General features: G+C 39.0%; 1 protein-coding gene across 4 annotated transcripts in view; it reads left to right on the top strand.

The window, feature by feature from the left end:
• The window catches only part of ANO4 (anoctamin 4), a 607,193-nt gene that overhangs the window by 518,785 nt on the left and 68,631 nt on the right, over positions 1 to 19,777 (top strand). For all 4 annotated transcript variants that reach the window (XM_006871106.1, XM_006871104.1, XM_006871105.1 and 1 more), the window contains 4 exons: positions 420 to 502; positions 9,161 to 9,301; positions 12,000 to 12,164; positions 18,249 to 18,285. In XM_006871106.1, coding sequence (XP_006871168.1) covers positions 420 to 502; positions 9,161 to 9,301; positions 12,000 to 12,164; positions 18,249 to 18,285 — 426 coding nt within the window. The remainder of the gene's footprint in view (positions 1 to 419; positions 503 to 9,160; positions 9,302 to 11,999; positions 12,165 to 18,248; positions 18,286 to 19,777) is intronic.

Here is a 19,777-nt window from a genome sequence, read left to right as displayed (position 1 = left end):
GGAAGGTTTTTACATTTATCTGTGGATATCCAGGGCTCATGTATGGAATTACTAACAAGCATAACTGAATAATCAGATGAGGGAGCCCTGCATTTTAAAAAACAAATGCTGTATCAATTAGAAAGATACCAGTAACCCAGTTTGTCATGTTCTCATATCCCTGGAGCTTGGCTATTCAAAGTCTGCTCTGCCTCAGTTTGAAACCAGCTCGATTCTAAATGAAGTCTAGTTTTTCCTTGCGTTAGACACATCTCCAAACAGTCCTCGTTAAACAAAGTTTAGCTATCCAGAAACTCTGATATCCAGTGTCGCTTGTACAACAACTGCCATGATTTTACAGTGGCGTCAGTATTCAGTGGCACAACAGCATTGTTATACTTTTATTTGAAAACGTCTTTGTCTTTCTCTCTTTGTTCCAGCTACGGTTTTCCTGGAATTTTGGAAAAGGCGGAGAGCAGTAATTGCTTATGACTGGGATTTGATAGACTGGGAAGAAGAGGAGGTTTGTATCATTCACTTAAGTTGCTTTTAAATAGTGAATCACCAGGAAATTCCAGGAAATTTCTTAAGTCATCACTGTCTGCTCTGTGATACAAGTCAGGTTTCTTCATAGCGTGTTTCCAGCTCCTGTCTTTGAAGGAAATGTCAGGCAATTTAAAAATGGAGTAGCAGAACATTTTTTAAAAGACAACATTTTGATTCCTTCAAAATGGAACAAAATTCCATAACTAAATACAGCAAGCATTTTACTTGTAGATAGAGACGTAAGAGGAATTATTTGGTAGTATAATTTAATTTTCTTTATCTAAGCAGAAAGAGAGTATTAGTTTTATGACTCAGCATATGGAAGCAAGCCTCCTGAGAGAGCTACTCTAAGGAAACATTTCTGTGACCAGAAAACAAGTGTCTAGATTGTACTGTCTCAGAAGTATTGCTTCAAGAGGTAAATGCAAGACAAAACTACTCTTCACATGGCCTGGTTGATGACTGTGGCTAAATACAAGTCAGCTCCAGACAGAACTGCCCCGAAGGGGTAAACAAATCCCTGAGACTTCACATTCTCCAGCTTCCCACCCAATCTATACACCCTTCTAGCCCAACATCATATACTGTCTCCTAACTCCATGTCTGAATTTCATTCTCTTTTCTTACCCCAGTTTTGTCAGAAGTTTCATGCTGGGCTTGCTCATAGTCTTAGGGTTCTCTAGAGAAACAGACTAGATACATAGATATAAACAGAGAGAGAGAGATTGATTGGTGTGTTACATGGACTTGTTGTTAGTTGCCATCCACTCAGAGTGGAGAATAAGATATGGGTCTTGTTTCACTCTTCCTCCCATACACATTCAACCTGTGTCTCTGTCCATGTATCTATACATGAAATACAAGGTTGTGTATATAACACTCTTTACCTTTATCCCTTGCCTACCAAATAATTCCTCTTATGTGTATTCATCTATCTCTATCATTCTTCTGCCAGCCTCCCTCTTGTATAGGGCACTCCATCTTCTTGTATTTTGCCCTCCCTGTCACCCAAGTTAACATGTGTCTACCCTCTAACCAGTGAATTACTCTCCTTCCCTTTCACCCCTAGTAACCATCAAAGAAGTTTCTTTTTGGATGAAAACCTTTTCTTGAGTTGTTACAATAGTGGCATCGTAAAATATTTGTCCTTTGGGGATTGATTTATTTCATTCAGCATAATGACCTCCAGGTTCATGCATGTTATGAGGTATTGTATAGATTCATGGTTATTCTTCAATGTTACATAGTATTCCATTGTGTGTATATACCAAAGTTTGTTATCCTCTCTTCCAGTGATAGACATTTACCAAAGTTTGTTTATCTACTCTTCCAATGACAGGCATTTAGTATCTCACCATCTTTTTGCTATTATAAATTGTGGTGTGATGAACATCGATGTGCATATATCTACACATGTCCTAGCTCTTATTTCTTGTGGATATATATATTAAATCAAGGGATTGTTGGGTACCAACTCATAGAGACAATATGCACAACAGAACGAAACACTGCCTGATTCGGGGCCAACCTCACTACTGTTGCCACGCTTGAGTCCATCAATGCTGCCACTTTGCCAGTTCATCTCACTGGGGGTCTTCCTCTTCTTCTCTGACCCTCCACCTTACCAAACATGATATTCTTCTCCAGTGACTGGTCCTTCTTGACAACATGTCCGAAATATGAGAGTTGAAGTTTGGCCATCCTGGCCTCCAAGGAGCACTCTGGCTGCACTTCTTCTAAAATGCATCTGTTGGCTCTTTTGGCAGCCCATGGCACTTTCAATATTCTCCTCCAACATCGTAACTCAAAAGCATTAATTCTTCTACGGTCTTCCTTATTCACTGTCCAACTTTTGCATGCATATGAAATTATTGAAAATACCATGGTTTGGGTCAGGCACACCTTAGTCCTCAAGCTGACATCTTTGCTCTTCGATTTCAATGCCTTTAATTGTACTTTCTTACCTTATAGTTCTGGTTAAGACATCCAACACAAGATTAAGTATGAGTGTTGATAAAGGGCATACTTATCTGGTTCCTGTTCACAAGTGAATACTTTCAGTTTCTCTCCATTGAGGGTAATTTTAACTGTTGGATTTGTATATATGCTCTTAATATGTTGAGGCTTTTCTCTTTAGTTTTTTGGTTTTTTTTTTTCAGGAATGGTTGTTGGATTTTGTCAAATGCCTTTTCTTCTCAAGTGATATGATCATGTGGTTCTTTGGCTTTGCTTTATTTATATGGTGGATTATGTTAATTGTTTTTCTATGATTTAACTAACTTTGCATATCTGGGATGAATCTAACTTGGTCTTGATGTATTTTTTTTAAATATGTTGTTGAAATTTATTTGCTAGGATTTTGTTGAGAATTTTTGCATCTATGTTCATGAGGTATATTAGTCTATAATTTTCTTTTACAGTGATGTTTTTGCCTGGTTTGGGTATGAGCGTTATGCTTGCTTCATAAAATATATCGGGAGTTTTCTGTACTTTTGTATGTTCTGGAATAGTTTGAGTAAAATTGTTGTCAGGTTTTCTCTGAATGTTTGATCAAATTTACCAGTAAAGCCATCTGGGCCTGGCCTTTTTTGTTGGAAATTTTTTAATTACCTGATCAATTTCCTCTTTTGTTATAGGTCTATTCAAGTTTTCTACTTTACTCTGCATTAGTTTAGGTAGGTCATGTTTTTTCTAGAAATGTACTCATTTCTTCTAGATTTTCAAATTTATTAGAATACAATTCTTCACAGTATTCTGTATTAAAATTTTGATTAATATTGGTCCCCATATCGTTTCTTATTTGTTATTTGCATCTTCTTCTTTTCTTTTGTTAGATTTGGCAATGGTTTGTCAATTTTATCAATCCTTTCAAAGAACCAACTTCTTGTCTTGTTTATTCTTTCTATTGTTTTTGGTCTTCTAATTCATTTATTTCTGCTCTAATCTTTAGTATTTCTTTTCTTCTGGTGGCTTTACGCTTACTTTGCTGCTCTTTTTCTAATTATCGGAGATGGAGGCATTTGATTTCTTGATTGCTGCTTCCCTAGCTGTTGATTCATCGATCCAAGCAAAATGAATCTCTTGGCAAAGGCAATCTTTTCTCAATTTATCATGATATTGCTTATTGGTCCTGTTGTGGAGATTTTTCAAGTAATTGGCTCAAACAATTGTGGAGGACTGGCAACTCCAAAATCTGTAGGTCTGGTAGCAGGCTGGAGATTCCTGTAGGCTTGTGTTCCAAGCTTTGTAGGCCAGGTAAAGGGAAGAGAAGGAAAAGAGTTCTGTCAAAATACCGATTTGTAGACCGGAGACAGAACACACCCTAGGAAAAACACCCTGTTTACTCTTAAAATCTTCAACTGATTGATTGATTATATTGTGTTAGATTACATTATGGAAGATAATCTATTTTACTTAAAGCCAACTGATGTAATCACAGGTAAGTAACTATTCTTTAACAGCAACCAGACTAGTGCTTGGCCAAACAACTGGGATCATAGCCTAACCAAGTGGGTACATAAAATTAACCATCACATGCACCATGGTTGTTTAAGCTATTGAGATGCTTTATAAGAAATTTAGAGAGATCTACTAAAGCCATGAACTCATGTTTCAGGATAGAGATGTTGCTATTAAGAGAAGAAAACAGCAGTAACAAAAAAGCAAGCTTGTTCCCATCAGACACTGTTTGCCCTCAATAAATGATTCATTCTCTCATTCATTTCCTCTTATCTCTCCTGAGCTCCATTTCTCAGAGCCGTACTGTGCCAGTAAATGTGATAAGCTAATCATATGTAATGTGATAAGAGTTATCAATGAGTGTTTCTTCCCAAGAGACACATTATATCTTTAAAAGAATTGTCTAGAAACATAAATGGTGATCACTTAGCACTGTGATGAACTTGGTGGGAAAAATATTTTCTGCGAAATTTAGGTGGGGGGAGGGGAGTGGTTCTTCAAAGCATACCTCATGATAGCTACCTTTTCTCCTTACATTTACTAACATATTTGTTTAATAGATTTTAGCTCTAAAAACAGTACTGGGATTTTAAGCAACCCCTGTTCTCCCAATAAGGTATTCACTCATACTTTTAAAAGCATTCTTCAGAAAATGATTTCCTGGGTTTGAAGGAGCTGACCAGGTAGATTCTGGAGTTCAACACTTCCACCTGGGGCTGCCATTCCCCTGTCTCTTTCTACATGTATTCATAGGAATGACTGCCTGGTGGGACCGAAAATGTTCTATCCTGAGAATCAGAGTCACCACTTAGCAACAATATCACCTTGGACAAATAACTTCAACTTGGGCCTATTTTTTTATCTGTAAAGAAAAGAGGTTGGACTGTATTGTCCCCTTTTAGCTCTAAAGCCTAACTGCACTTAAATAACTTTGGCATTTGGGGTGGGCTCAATATACATGTACCATGATGTTAAACATCTGTTGTTGTTGTAAGCTACCATTTAGTAAACGCTAACTCATGGTGACCCTGCGTACAACAGATGAAACAACTACCCAGTCCTGTGCCATCTTCACAATTGTTACATTTAAGCGTGTGGCTGCTGTCACTATACCATTCCATCTTGTTGAGGGTCTTCCTCTTTTTTGCTGACCCTCCACTTTACCAAACATGATGTCCTTCTCCTGGGACTGCTTCCTCCTGATAGCATGTACAAAGAATGAGAAACAAAGTCTGTCCATCCTGGCTTCTAAGGAGCCTTCTGACTCTACTTCTTCCAGTGCAGATTTGTTTGTTCTTACAGTCCGTAGTGTTTTAAATATTCTTCTCCAACCCTGTAACTCAAATGCATCAATTCTTCTATGGTCTTCTTTATCATTGTCCAACTTTGGACATTGATGATGTTGATGTTGCATTGTTGATGTTGTTAAGTGCCAGCATGTCGGTTTTGACCCATAGTGACCCTGTATAGAGTTCCCAAGGAACAGCTTGTAAACTTGAACCATCAATCTTGCAGTTCAAACCGACTTTGCAGTCCAGTGCATTGACCCACAGCACCACACCAGGACTCCTTTCACACGCATAGATGATTGAAAATACCATGGCTTGTGTCAAGTGTACCTTAGTTCTAAAACTGATTTTTTTGAACTTAAACACTTTAAAGCATTCTTGTGAAGCAGATTTGCCTAATGCAACACAACATTTGATTTCTTAATTGATGCTTCCATGAGCGTTGATTGTGGATCCAAGTAAAATGAAGTCTTTGACAACTCTAATCTCTATTTATCATGATGTTATTTATTAGTCCAATTGTGCAGATTTTTGTTTTCTTTACACTGAGGTGCAATCTGTACTGAGGACTGTGGTCTTTGATCATTATAAGTTAAGTATTTTAAGTCCTCTTTGCTTCTCACAAGCAAGGATATGTCATATGCATATGGCAGGTTGTAAATGAGTCTTCCTCCAATCCTAAAGACACGTTCTTCTTCATTTAATTAGATTTTTTTTTTGCTTAGCATACTGATTGAGTAAGTATAGTAAAAGGATACAATCCTGACACATAACTTTCCTAATTTTAAATCATTCAGTATCCCATTGTTCTGTTCTGACAACTGCCTCTTGGTCTATGTACAGGTTCCTCATGAGTACAATGAAGTGTTCTGGAATATTCATTCTTTGCAATGTTATATCCATAGTTTATCATGATCCATATAGTCTAAAACCTTTGCATAGTCAATAAAGCATAAGTAAACATCTTTCTGGTATTCTCTGCTTTCAGCCATGATCCAGTAGTGATATCCCTTAGTCTACATTCTCTTCTGAGTTGGACTTGAATGTCTGGCATTTCCCTGTTTGATGTACTGCTGTAACCATTTTTCAATTATCTTAAACAAAATTTTACTTGAATGTGATATTAATGATATTGTTCTATGATTTCTGCATTCCATCTGGTCACCTCTCTTTGGAATGGGCACAAATACAGATCTCTTCCAACTGTTGGCCAAGTAGTTGTCTTCCAAATTTCTTGGCATAGATGAGTGAGAACCTCCAGTGCTGCATCAATTTCTTGAAAGATTTCAATTTGTGTTCCAGGTTAAACATATCCCTTATAAGTCTAGGGCCTCGAGTTTTCCTTGCCCCAGTTTAAAAGCTTGGCCTGCTGACATGTTCTTGGCCTCTGCATCCTTCAGTACAGGAGCCTATCTAAGTAGGCATGTTTCAGTTCTCAGTTTGAGATTCTTTGTGGAAATGCTCTTCTAGCCCTGGGCTGTCATATTGCTATGCAAAAAAACCTAGGCTCATTGCCTGCTTTCTTCAGGAGTGACCCAGAAACACAGGTCTCCCTCTGTGTTTGGCCCCCATTCCTGGAAGACTCTTGTTGTTGTTGTTCAGTGCCGTCAAGTTGGTTTGGACTCATAGCAGTCCTGTATAGCATTTCTGAAGAGTAACTGGTAAGTTTGAACCACTGACATTATGATTCAAAATGACCTATACTAGACTCTTAATGGTGATTAAAACCAAAACCAAACCTGTAGCCACCAAGTCAATCCTAACTCAGTGACCTTAGAGCAGAAGGAAGAACTACCCCTTTGCATTCCCAAGGCTGTAATCTCTATGGAAGCAAATTGCCACATTTTTCTCCCATGGGGTGGCTGGTGGGTTTGAACCACCAACTTTTTAGTTAGCAACCAAGCAATTAACCACTTAACCCCCAGGGCTCTTTTTTGATGGTGCTAACAGTCTGATAATTTGAATTTTCCGAAGAAACAAATATTCTAAGTCTGTTCTGTTATATATGTGTAAAAATTGCTTAAAACCAAAGGAGAGAAGGCAGACCCTGGTTAGAATCCAGTGTTCCCAACTCTCCTTCCCCATTTCCAGCCACAGAGTGAAGTCAAACATTGAGCTTATCCTCTGGCGTGAGCCAGGCTGAAAGGACATGAAAGCTGTCCTTCATCCTGAGCTGACCAGCCTCTACCAACTGTGACCCATTCCTCACTTCCGCCTGGACTAACACAGTGTCCATCACACCAGATTTTCACTTCTTTTCCCATGCACTCAAACAGAACACGCACTTGATTAACCAGAACCACCTCAGCATACCTTCTTGCTGATTACCTTTTCTTAATCCCATAATTGCTTTTCAGTCAGAAGCTGTTTACATATGGATGAGGCTCCATGACATAAAATTGGGGGAGCCTTGATTTTAGCTAGATTTGAAAGATTTTCAGCTTGTTTTAAAGTCAATTAAAACGTATTGGCTAAAGGTGTTGTTGTTAAGTGCTGCCGAGTCAGTTCCCACTCATAGTGACCCTGTATAGGTTTTCCGAAGAAAGGAGCTTATTAGCAAATCAATTCAACATTTTTTTTTTTTTTTTGTAATGTTTTTATTTTGAAGTGAGTGAAAATTTACAGGGCAGATCATCAGTTTTACATTCAACAAATCATACACCCTGTTTCATTACAATGATTATAATCCCCTCCATGTACCATCCAATTAACAGTATAGCTCTCTATGCATTTTAGCTGTTTTTTTTTAAACACTCAGACATGTATAAGAATTTACACCACCAAGGGGCACATTCCTTAAGTCTTCTTCCTGGCCACCAGCTCTCAATCCCTCTCTTTCCATAAATCTAGAGTCCTCAGTTGCTCCCTTTCTCCATGTCCCCATCACTGCCTCCATCTCTGGTGTTGCTACTTCTCTGAATAGGGTCCCACATTCTGCTTGTGCTCTTCTCCCTTGATGGTCCTAGGGTCCTTTGTTTCTGGACTGTAAGATTAACTACTCCCCCGTTTTTGTTACAAAACTTCTACCTTTGCAATTGTGACAGTCACAGTCAGTCATAGTAACAGTTACTCACTCTTTAATCATTAGAATCTTATCTCCATCTCTTTTTACCAGACCCATCTAGACAAGATGAAAACAATTCAGTGGACTCTATCTTCCCTCACACACTCTCAAACTAAAGTCCCTCTTGAAAACTTGTAAGCCAGTCATTTTGTGCCTAATTCAACATGCTTTTAGCTGCCTAAATCTAGAAATATGAAAAAAAAATCAGAGGCAAAAACTAAGAGTTACATTGTCATCTACCTCAAAAGAGATTGTCAGATTGTTGAGTGATTCTGACTCATAACATGATGTGTTATAGAGTAGACCTGTACTCCACAGGATTTTCTAGACTGTGACAATTTGGAAACAATTTTCCAGACCTTCCTTCCAAGGCACTTCTGGGTATGTTTGAACCACCATCTTCTCAGTTAATAGCCTAGGACTTAACCATTTGTGCTACCTAAAAACTCCTAGGGACAATATGTGTTGTTGTTTAATGCCATCGAGTCAGTTCCAATCACAGCAACCCTGTATAGAGTTTCCGAGGAGTGATGGTGAGTTTGAACCACCAGCTTTGTGGTTCAAGCCGACCTTGCAGTCCAAAGTTTAATGAGATAACAGAAAAACTTAGCTGTTAGTCTAAACTACTTTTGATAATTTTAAGTCTAGATTTTCATCCTTCCTATGTTCTTCAAGTGGCCAATTTCTAAACAGTTAAGCGTGGGTCTCCAAACCCACATCATTTGTTAACTGGTGTGTCAACTGTTATATGGTGGAATAATAGAAGATGCTTTTCTACTTGTACAAGCACCTATTCAATGCATACAATGTGTCTGTTCTCTAGGAAGAAATACGGCCCCAGTTTGAAGCCAAGTATTCCAAGAAAGAGCGGATGAACCCCATTTCAGGAAAGCCAGAACCTTATCAAGCATTTGCAGATAAATGCAGCAGACTCATTGTTTCAGCATCTGGAATTTTTTTTATGGTTGGAAACTGATTTTTATTTATTTGTTTAATATTTGTGTCATAAAGTACATAATTATAGCATGGTAGTGATTTAGCATTGATATACTGCATCATTCTGTAAACCTTTGTTCCACAGTATCTTATTTAAGTCTCATAACAACTCAGTAAGGTGGTCAAAGTTGGGCTTGATGTCACCATATTACAGCTGGAGCAACTGAGAGTCCAAGAAGAGAAGGGCTTGGCACACTCTCATCCAGAAAGTTTGTTGTTGTTGTTAAGTGCCGTCGAGTCGATTCCGACCCATGGCAACCCTGTATCTGGTGGAAATTGAACTCACACCAACTGCTAACCCATGGTTTTCCACTTGCCTCTTATGCCACACAAAAAGAGACTAAATATAGGGCAAGGCCTACAACAGTGTTTTTCAACTTTTAAAAAAATTTATTTACCATGACCATATCGTAAAGATACATTTTCTGTCATAGCCCATATGCTATACAAATACATGTATAAAACTTAATATAATAACCATAACAATACTTTTATAATATGCAATGTATCCTAATCGTTTCTGTTCTGTTACAATCTGTTTTTTTTCAAATGCTGGCTGTACCCCACAAAAATTGATTTCCTGGTATCATTAGTCTGAAAAACACTAACTTAGAACTGGGTTATTACTATTGCTAAAAAGAAAGAAGTTGTTTTGTGACCAGCTTCAATACAGAACAAAATGTTCTTTATCAAATGCCAATTCCTGCAAATTTTTTCAGAAACATCATTTTAGAACAAGAAGTAGTTAGGATAGTTCCTTCTAGTATAATACAGCAAGTGTGTAAATATTCATTCTAGACCATTAGAGTTGGAAGGACAAGACCACAGCAAGTTCACACAATCTACCCAGTTTTACCTGTGAAGAAACTTGGGAACTGAAAGATTCAGTCACTTTCCCAAAGTTCCTCGGGGCAGATCAAGCTTTCAAGAGCATAACATCACCCTCTGCAAAAACAAAATATCAGACTCATTGCCATGATTGCAATTCTGATTCACCATGATCCTCTAGGCCAAAGTAGAACTGCCCCGTAGAGTTTCCAAGGTTGTAATCTTTACAGAAGCAGACTGCTATGTCTTTCTGTCACAGAGTGGCTGGAGGATTTGAACCACCAACCGTTCAGTTAGCAGTCAAGCACATAAGCACTGCATCACCAGGGTGCCTTTCACCCTTAGTAGTTGACAGAAAACAGAATTTGCAAGAGAGAGCAGTGCTTATGTGAAGAAAGGATTCTCTAAACCATCAGTGGCCATCCCAAGGCCTGAATTTAAAGGGCAGGTTTGGTAATTGAGTTAAATTCTCTACTCTAGGATTTATTGGGTGAGACACCCAGTTGAATTCACACAACTTTTTGGAGCTTCTAGTTCTCTTTTTGTAGAGATAAAAGACATGGCACATTGTTCTCAAATGCCATAAAGTCTTCAAAACAAGGTGCCCCAATTTGTATGTGGTGGTGGTGGTGTGCAGTTGAGTTGGTTCTGACTCATAGCAACCCTGTATAGGGTTTCTGAGGCTGTACATCTTTATGGGAGCAAAACGCCTCATCTTTCCCCTGCAGAGCGGCTGGTAAATTCGAACTGCTGACCTTTCAGTTAGCAGTCCAACTCCTAGTCCAGTATGCTATCAGGGTCCTTTAATCTGTATGTATATGTGACTAATATGATCTTATGTAATGGTCACATCGTTTGTACACTCAGCAACAAGTAATTGAGCACCTACTTTGTGACCATAATTATGCTAAAGTGTTGCAAAAACCATAGTGGGCAAAAGAGATACCATCCCTGCCCTCTTACTATCTAGTGGGTCAGATCGTCTATAATCAGACAAACTTATAAACAGTATATTGAAAGAAAAGCAGAGCTACCATAGAACAAAGAAATAGTGTAAGGTCATGTTGTTATTAAGTGCAGTCAAGTTCATTCTGACTCACAGAGACCTTGGATAAGATTTCCAAGGAGCAGCTGGTGAGTGTGGACTGTTGGTCTTGTGGTTCAAATCAACTTTGCAGTCCAGTGCTTTAATCTCACAATGCCGCTCCAGGACTCCGTGAAAGGCCGTACTTGGGAAGTGGCTCTGGAACTCAGAAGATATGGATGGGTAGGTGTTAACTAGGGTTTGTGTATGTATGTGTGTGTGTGCAATATGGCAAAGGAATGGGTGGGTGGACATTTTAGACAAATAAAACAGCCTTGAAAAATTAAGAGCGCTTAGAATGAGTCAGAATCAACTCAATGGCACTTCACAACAAGCAACTGACTATTGAAGCAATGAAAGAAAACTAAGTGCAGAGAGTCCCCAGAGGGAGGGGAGACTAGTGCCCAGTGGGACTGGAGAAAGCTTTAGCGGACTCTTTAAGGACTACTTTGCTAAAATTAATAGTTCAACAAATGATCAGGTTTCCATAATAAATATTTCTTTATCTGCTCAGTCCAATATTCTGTTTAATAAGGTGCTATCCCATAGTTTATACAGATTATCAACTTCTCAGCAGTTTGGTTTTCCTATTTGAATAACAATGAAACTACAAAAGCCAAGTGTGAGTATCAACCACAGTGAAACGTATGCAACTTGTGGTTTCTTAACTTGGAGCCACCTTTCCTTTCCTAATCAGAGGCTCTTCAGAGGATCCACTGGGGTTCTCACTGGGTCTCCTTTGTCTTTCTCCCAGATCTGCGTGGTGATCGCTGCTGTATTTGGGATTGTCATCTACCGGGTGGTGACCGTCAGCACTTTTGCTGCCTTTAAGTGGGCGTTAATCAGGAATAACTCTCAGGTTGCAACCACAGGGACTGCTGTTTGCATCAACTTTTGTATCATTATGCTGCTGAACGTGGTAAGTGAGCTGCAAGGGAACTAGCGAATGGATAAAACTATATGTGCAGAAAGCAGGGGGTAGCTTTCTTCTATTACCAAAGAATGTGGCCTCAGAGTGGTGATCTGTCATGGCGCACAGATGCCCAGCCAAGTGCCCTTGGGTTTCAGGGTGTAGAAGTCTTGTTTCAAATCTAGGCTCCAGAATTGTCTATGGTATAAGATTGGATGAATCACTCATTTAACATCTCTACATGTTTATAATAATCCATTATTTATGTAATCATATAATATGGACTCCCTTGGGGTCACTGGGTGGTGTTAACTCATTTGGTGGCTCAAGTTTTCCCAGCGTCTACTCAGAAAAAAATCCTGGTGATCTACTTATGGAAGCATCAGTCAAGATATCAAACAATATATTATATATATTACATCAGGCAAATATGTTGCACAAGAGCTTTTTAAAGTGTTCAAAAACAAAGATGTCAGTTGGAAGTCCCAGGCCAAAGCATTTTCAATAGCGTCAAATGCTTGTGAAAGTTGGACAGTGAATAAGAAAGACCACAGAAGAATTGATGCATTTGAGTTATGATGTTGGTGAAGATAATTAAAGGTACTATGGAGTGCCAGAAGAACAAACAAATCTGTCTTGGAAGAAGTACACCCAGAGTGCGCCTTAGAAGCCAAGATGTTGAGAATTCGTCTCTTATACTTTGGACATGTTATCAGGAGGGACCAGTCCCTGGAGAAGGACCTCATGCTTGCTAAAGTGGAGGAAGAACCCCAACGAGATGGATTGGCACAGTGGCAGCAGCAACGGGCTCCAGTGTAACAATTATAAGGCTATCTCAGGACCAGGCAGTGTTTTGTTTTGTTTTGCTGTACACAGGATCTCTGTGAGTCAGAGCCTAACTCCATCTAACAACAACAATGATACTTAATTCCTCATGCTAAAAATCTTAACTTTATCCTTTAACTTTATTCTTCTCTCCATGAAAATGTATCCAGAATTTGATAACTATTAACGCATCTCCATCTACCACTCTGGGGTCCAAGTCCTCATCATCACTTGGATTATTACAGTTGCTTCCTAACTGTTCTCTCTGCTTCCACATTTACTCCCTTACAATCTGAAGTGGACTTCTTACTTGTAGGTCAGCTGATGCCATTCCACTGGTCACAGTGTCAAGAGGCTTCTCTTAGAGTAAAAGTTCACATCTTCACAATGACCTTTAGTAGTTCTCTTGTAAACCAAATAGACATAACAAAGTTTATATCCCAGATGATACAAATTTGCCTTGCTGAAAGAGGGTGACTTAAAATACTTACTGATGATGATCAAACACCTCAGCCTTCAGTATGGGTTGCACCTCAATGTAAAGAAAACAAAAATTCTCACCACTGGACCAATAAAAAATATCCATATAAATGGAGAAAAGACTGAAGTTGTCAAAGACTTCATTTTTCTTGGATCCATTTTCAACAGTCATGGAAACAGCAGTTAAGAAATCAAATGACATGTTGCATTAGGCAAATGTGTGCCACAAGACCTCTTTAAAGTGCTCAAGAGCAAAGATGTCAGCTTGAGGACAGGACTAAGGTGTGCATGACCCAAGCCATGGTATTTTCAATAACCTCATATGCACATGAAAGTTGGATGATGAATCAGGAAGACCATAGAAGAGTTGATGCTTCTGAGTTCTGGTGTTGGAGGAGAATATTGAAAGTGCCACGGGCTGCCAAAAGAACCAACAGATCTGTGTTGGAAGAAGTGCAGCCAGAGTGCTCCTTGGAAGCCAGGATGGTCAAACTTCATGTCTCATATTTTCAGACATATTATCAGGAAGTATCATCAGTCTCTGGAAAAGGACATCATATTTGGTAAAGTATAGGGTCAGTGAAAAAGAGGAAGACTCCCAGTGAGATGGACTGACACAGTGGCATCCGCAGTGGGCTCAAGCTTAATGATTGTGAGGATGGTGCAGAACTGGGCAGTGTTTCGTTCTGTTGTGCAGACAGTCTCTATGAGTCCGAACCAACTTAACGGCACCTAAAAACAACAACATATCCCAGGTCTAAAAGTTATATTATTCCCATTTTATTCAGCCCATGCCAATATGAATTCAGTATTTCGTTTTATTGCAAGTAGTAAAAAATCTCATGTCTTCTTCCAAAAAGAAGTAAAACAGAAATTATAGTTTGCATTAGAACAAGCCTACTATGTATTGATCAACATGACAAAATCAATTTAGAAGTGTTCGTAATTTCTTTTGGATATATCCTTGGGATTAAAATGCTTTTACCACTCACAGATCAACAATTTATAGTATCAATTTTAAAATTATTTTACACCTTTTATCAGGAGACACCACCCAGGGTTTCCACTGTTAAAGAAGCAACCAGATCTTTTCAGGGAACCATTCACATGGAGAGCTCTACTATCCAAAAAAAATGCCATCACATAGATTCTAACTCATGGTGCCTCATATGTATTATAGTAGAACTGTGCTCCACAGGGTTTTCAATGGCTGAAATTTTTCAAATTTTCAGAAGTATGTCACAAACCTTCCTTCTGAGGAGCCATTGGTTAGCAACCGAGCACTTCAACCTTTACACTACCCAGTGGCCCCTACCAACCTTCAGTGTCTCTGTTTATGAGCCCTTTCCTGCTGCATCATGCCAAACAGCTTCATTTTCTGCTGCCTTGTGCCTTCACCATAAATAGGAAGATGTTTGCAGATGCCATGGACCCCCTGCTATAAATAAATATACTTTATCATATTTTCCAAAAGGCTAGTAACAATCATTTGTAGGTTTTGGTGCTGTTCCTTTGGTGAAAACTAAAATAAAAATGGCATATCATCAGCACCAAAGGTTTTTGAGACAGGTGTGCATAGTGAGACACTTTGACAAGTGTATATCAGAGTATATTTTTGTGAAAGATTGTGTTATTGCTGTTGTTAGGTGCTGTATAGAGTTTCTGAGGAGCTGGGTTTAAACTGCTGACCTTGTGGTTTGTAGTCAGTGCTTATCCTACAGTGCCAGACTAGGAATAAAACTGTTACATGGAGTTTCTGAAAGTAAATCTCTACACCTCGTTTTTCTCCTGTGGAAGTGACTGGCTAGTTTGAACTGATAACCTTAGGATTAACAGTCCAGTTTTTAACACACTGCATCACTAAGACTCCTGGTGAACTCCCCAGTTTCCTTGGTAATTATGTAGTTAAATTATCTCAATAGTACAGTGCTTGGTAAGATTAAAAGATGTTTTATTAGAACAAGTCATTTCCTACTCATAGTGACCCGATGTACAACACAATGAAACAATAGCCTGTCCTGCACCAGCCTTAAAATCATTGCTATGTTTGAGCCATTCCTTCGGTTACTGTGTCAATCCGTCTCACTGAGGGTCTTCCCCTTTTGTGCTGACCCTCTACTTTACCAAGCATACTATCTTTCCCAGGGACTAGGCTTTCTTGATAACATGACCAACGGACAAGAAATGAATTTTTGCCATCCTCACTTTCTGAAGAGCATTCCAGCTGCACTTCCTTCAAGACAGATTTGTTTGTTCTTCTGGCAATCATGGTACTTTGAATATTCTTCACCAACATCATAATTAAAAGACATCACTTCTTCTCTGATCTTCTTATCCACTGTCCAGCTTTTGTATGTATATGAAGTGATTGACAATACTGTGTCTTGGGTCAAGCACACTTTCATCCTAAAGTGACACCTTTAATTTTTAATACTTTCAAGACGTCTTTTGCAGATTTGCCCAAAGCAGTTGTTGTTGTTGTTAAGTGCCATCAAGTCAGTTCCAACTCATAGCAACCCTGTTTAGGGTTTCCAAGGAGTGGCTGATACGTTTGAACCATTGCCCCAAAGCAATACATCATTGGACTTCTTCACTGCTTCCATGGGTGTTGATTGAGGATCCAAGTAAAATGAAATCCATGACAATTTCAATCTTTTCTCCGCTTGTCATAACGTTGCTTATTGGTCCCTCTGTGAGAATTTTATTTTCTTTATATTTCAGTTTCATACATGCCTAAAGACTATAGTCTTAGATCTTCATCAGTCACTGCTTCAAGTCCTCTTCACTTTCAACAAGTGAAGTTGTGTCATCTGCAGATCACAGGTTGCATTACTAAACCCATGGTCATCAAGTGCAGTGTGACTCAGAGCAACCCTGTTGTTGTTGAGTGGCTTCAAGTTGGTTCCAATTCATAGTGCCCCTGTATAGAGTTTCTGAGGAGCTGGGTTTAAACTGCTGACCTTGTGGTTAGCAGTCAGTGCTTATCCTACAGTGCCAGACTAGGAATAAAAATGTTCCATAGAGTTTCTGAAAGTAAATCTCTACACCTCATTTTTCTCCTGTGGAAGTGACTGGCTGGTTTGAACTGATAACCTTAGGGTTAACAGTCCAGTTTTTAACACGCTGCATCACTAAGACTCCTGGTGAACTCCCCAGTTTCCTTGGTAATTATGTAATTAAATTATCGCAATAGTACAGTGATTAGTAAGATTAAAAGATGTTTTATTAGAACATACATTACTTACCAGTATGTTATTTTTATGACCCAAGTTGAGAAATGTGTCTAATCTATACCAGAGAGCTTCTTCATAAAAATTACATGAATCTCTTTTGTTATTGGATTTCAAATGGCTGCGATTCCTGTGCACAAAATTTGATCTTATGGCCATACTGAGTTGATGTTAATATGGTAAGTCATAAGGAGTCCTGGCAGCATAGTGGATGATGCACTGAGCCGCTAACCACAAGTTCAGAAGTTTAAATCTGCCAGTTGCTTCGTGGCAGAAAGATGAGGCTTTCTACTTCCAACTCAGTGGCACACAATCACCACCACCAAGGTGGCAAACTATAGTCATTGCTGAAAATCTCGAGACATATGATCCCACTATCTTGTCTGTTTCAGTAGCAGACAGAAGCCTCAGATGTTGTTGTTGTTAAGTGCCGTCGAGTCGGTTCCGACCCATAGCGACCCTGTACAGGGTTTCCGAGGGTGTAAATCTTTACGGGAGTAGAAAGCCTCATCTTTCTCCCGCGGAGCGGCTGGTAGTTTCGAACCGCTGACCTTAAGGTTCGCAGCCCGATTCGTAACCACTACGCTACCAGAGCTCCTTAGAAGCCTCAGATAGGAGACTTCAAAAACTGAGATGTACTTTAAGGTCATTGAGTTCAATGCCATCCCTACTTACATTTTAGGAGAAAGCTGATCTGAATGTGAGGTGAGATCATTTGCCCACACCCTACAACTGATGACTGATAAGGTTTTAATTACAGCTTGGCAGTTTTTAACCAGTTTATTCTTTTTTTGCTACCTCTCTCCAAAACAAACCAACAAACAAACAGTTGTCTTCAAGATGATTTCAATTAATGGTGACTTTAATCTAAGTCTGATTTTAATTTTTATATTGTTTAAATTCCTTTGACTAGTTTTCTTTCCATTTTTATTTATCAACTTTTGTTTTAGAGAGAACACAGGCCCATTTTCTCAATTTATACTGCCTTTGAGGCATCTCCTTCAGCTGGGATGACCCTAAATGGCACCCTGTGCTCTTCAATCTATGCACAAATACTGAGATAAAGACACACATTCCCTCAGTTCCCTCTGTAGACCTTCCACTTACCAGAATGATGGGTGAGTTAGGGATGCATCCAAAGCACTAATGAAAAAGCAGAGTGCCATGTGTTCTGGGAGTTTCCAATAATGTTCAGTCATCTCAGTATTTATGAGTGCTATAATCTAGAAAATACAGCAGTCTATAAACAATAGGATTACAGGCTCCTAGAGTTAGAACAGGCCTTAGAATGTTACATGGAAGCTACTCAGGCCTAGAAGGACTGTGACTTATCCAGCATCATTTTGTGAGCTGGTGTCACAGAATTAGTTCTCCCACAATAAGAAATTATATAAAAATTAGTCAAATGGGAACTTGCACATTTCTTTCTTGTTCTGAAAGGGCACAGTTGTTCAGAAATTTTTTTGTTGTTTATGACATGGTTATCTATTTCCTTTATAATTATACATGTTAGACCATCTATCATTCTGTTACTAAATGCATAAAATTTATTTCACAGCTCTATGAAAAAGTTGCTCTTCTTCTGACGAATTTAGGTAAGTGAGACCCTTTTTATTTTGTAGCACAGTATTGTGGTCTGGAAAATACCCTTCCAATGAATAATTCATTTCTGAAAGATGTCTGAAAGAAATATTCCCTTTCTTTTGAAATGCATACCACAATTTGCCTTCCACAGAACATGTTTTAAATGTCTAGTAATTGGAAGATTAGTTTTTTCTATCTAAAGCTTTAAAACCTGCCACAAACATTATCTCTATTATGAGCTAATTTAAAGTAGGTTTTATCTTAATACAGAAAACGATCACAAACTGCATGTTTATAAAGTACTCAGTATCATTTAAAAAGTTCATTTGCTATTGCCTAATGATTTTTATTTAATTAAAACTGTATCAAGTTTTCGTGATACATAAAAGCACATTAAAGTGACTTGTTTTGAAGACTGGATGCCTTTTCCCAGGAATATAGACAGGCAAGCAATTGGTGGCATTTATAGAAACAACATTCATCTGGGCAGGTCCCTCCTAAGGCCATTTTCTGACACCATAAGGCACCTGAAGACTCTGATAGCCAGCTATAAGCTGCATGTTTACCAGATTTTCAAGATTTAGAAACGGTTTCAAATGTACTGATAAGATACTAGTCATTTGAAGTCACTGGGCAGTGCAGTCAGCTAATGCTCTCAGCTGCTAATTGTGCAGTCAGAGGTTTGACTCTACCCAGAGGCCCCTCAAGTGAAAGCCCTGATTTTACTTCCAGAAAATGGCTGCATTGGAAACCGTATGGAACACAGTCCTATGCTGACACACAGCAGGTCACAATGAGTGGGAATCAACTTAACAGTGCTTGGTTTGGGGTTTCAGTCATTCCCTCAATGTAGTGTGAGAAAATTACAGGCACCCACATATCCCCTGTTTTGGCTCATTCCAAAATGTAACTTGTCTAGAAGGGAAGTGCCGCAAAGTAATTTTATTTATAATACTCTAATAACAGATGCCATTTATTGAGCCTTTCTGTGTTGCAGACTCTTTACATATCTCCTTTTCCATTGCCAACACCTCATGCACAAAAAGATGGAAAGAGGTTTATGTCCACGGAAGAGGAAACTGCCCTTTGGCAAGCTGTGTCCAGTGGGGCCTTGGCCCAGGTTGTCAAAGATGCCAGTGGAGATACTGCCCTGGTTCATCCATGTTTGGGACACTGATAAGTCAGGCATTTCTCCTGAGAACTAACTGACAATCCAGAAGGCCTTCCCATATAAACAAGAGTTCAGTGGTAATGGTGTGCCGTAGAGTTGGTTCTGACTCCTAATGAGCCTGTAGAGGGTTTCCAAGACTGTTTATCTTTACGAAAGCAGAAAGCCTCATATTTCTCCCAAGGAATGGCTGGTGGCTTTGAACTGCTGACTTTGCGATTTACAGCCCAATACATAAACCACTACTCCACCAGGCCACCTTAGAAGTTTAGTAGCAGAAGCAAAATGAAGCTAAAACCCTGTAAGAGTCCTTTGTCTTTTCTGCCCTTAACAGC

Source organism: Chrysochloris asiatica, unplaced genomic scaffold (genome assembly GCF_000296735.1).
Source record: "Chrysochloris asiatica unplaced genomic scaffold, ChrAsi1.0 scaffold00160, whole genome shotgun sequence".
NCBI classification, from domain to species: domain Eukaryota; kingdom Metazoa; phylum Chordata; class Mammalia; order Afrosoricida; family Chrysochloridae; genus Chrysochloris; species Chrysochloris asiatica.
The sequence above is the reverse complement of the archived record's forward strand: the minus strand, read 5'-3'. Positions and strand labels throughout refer to the sequence as shown.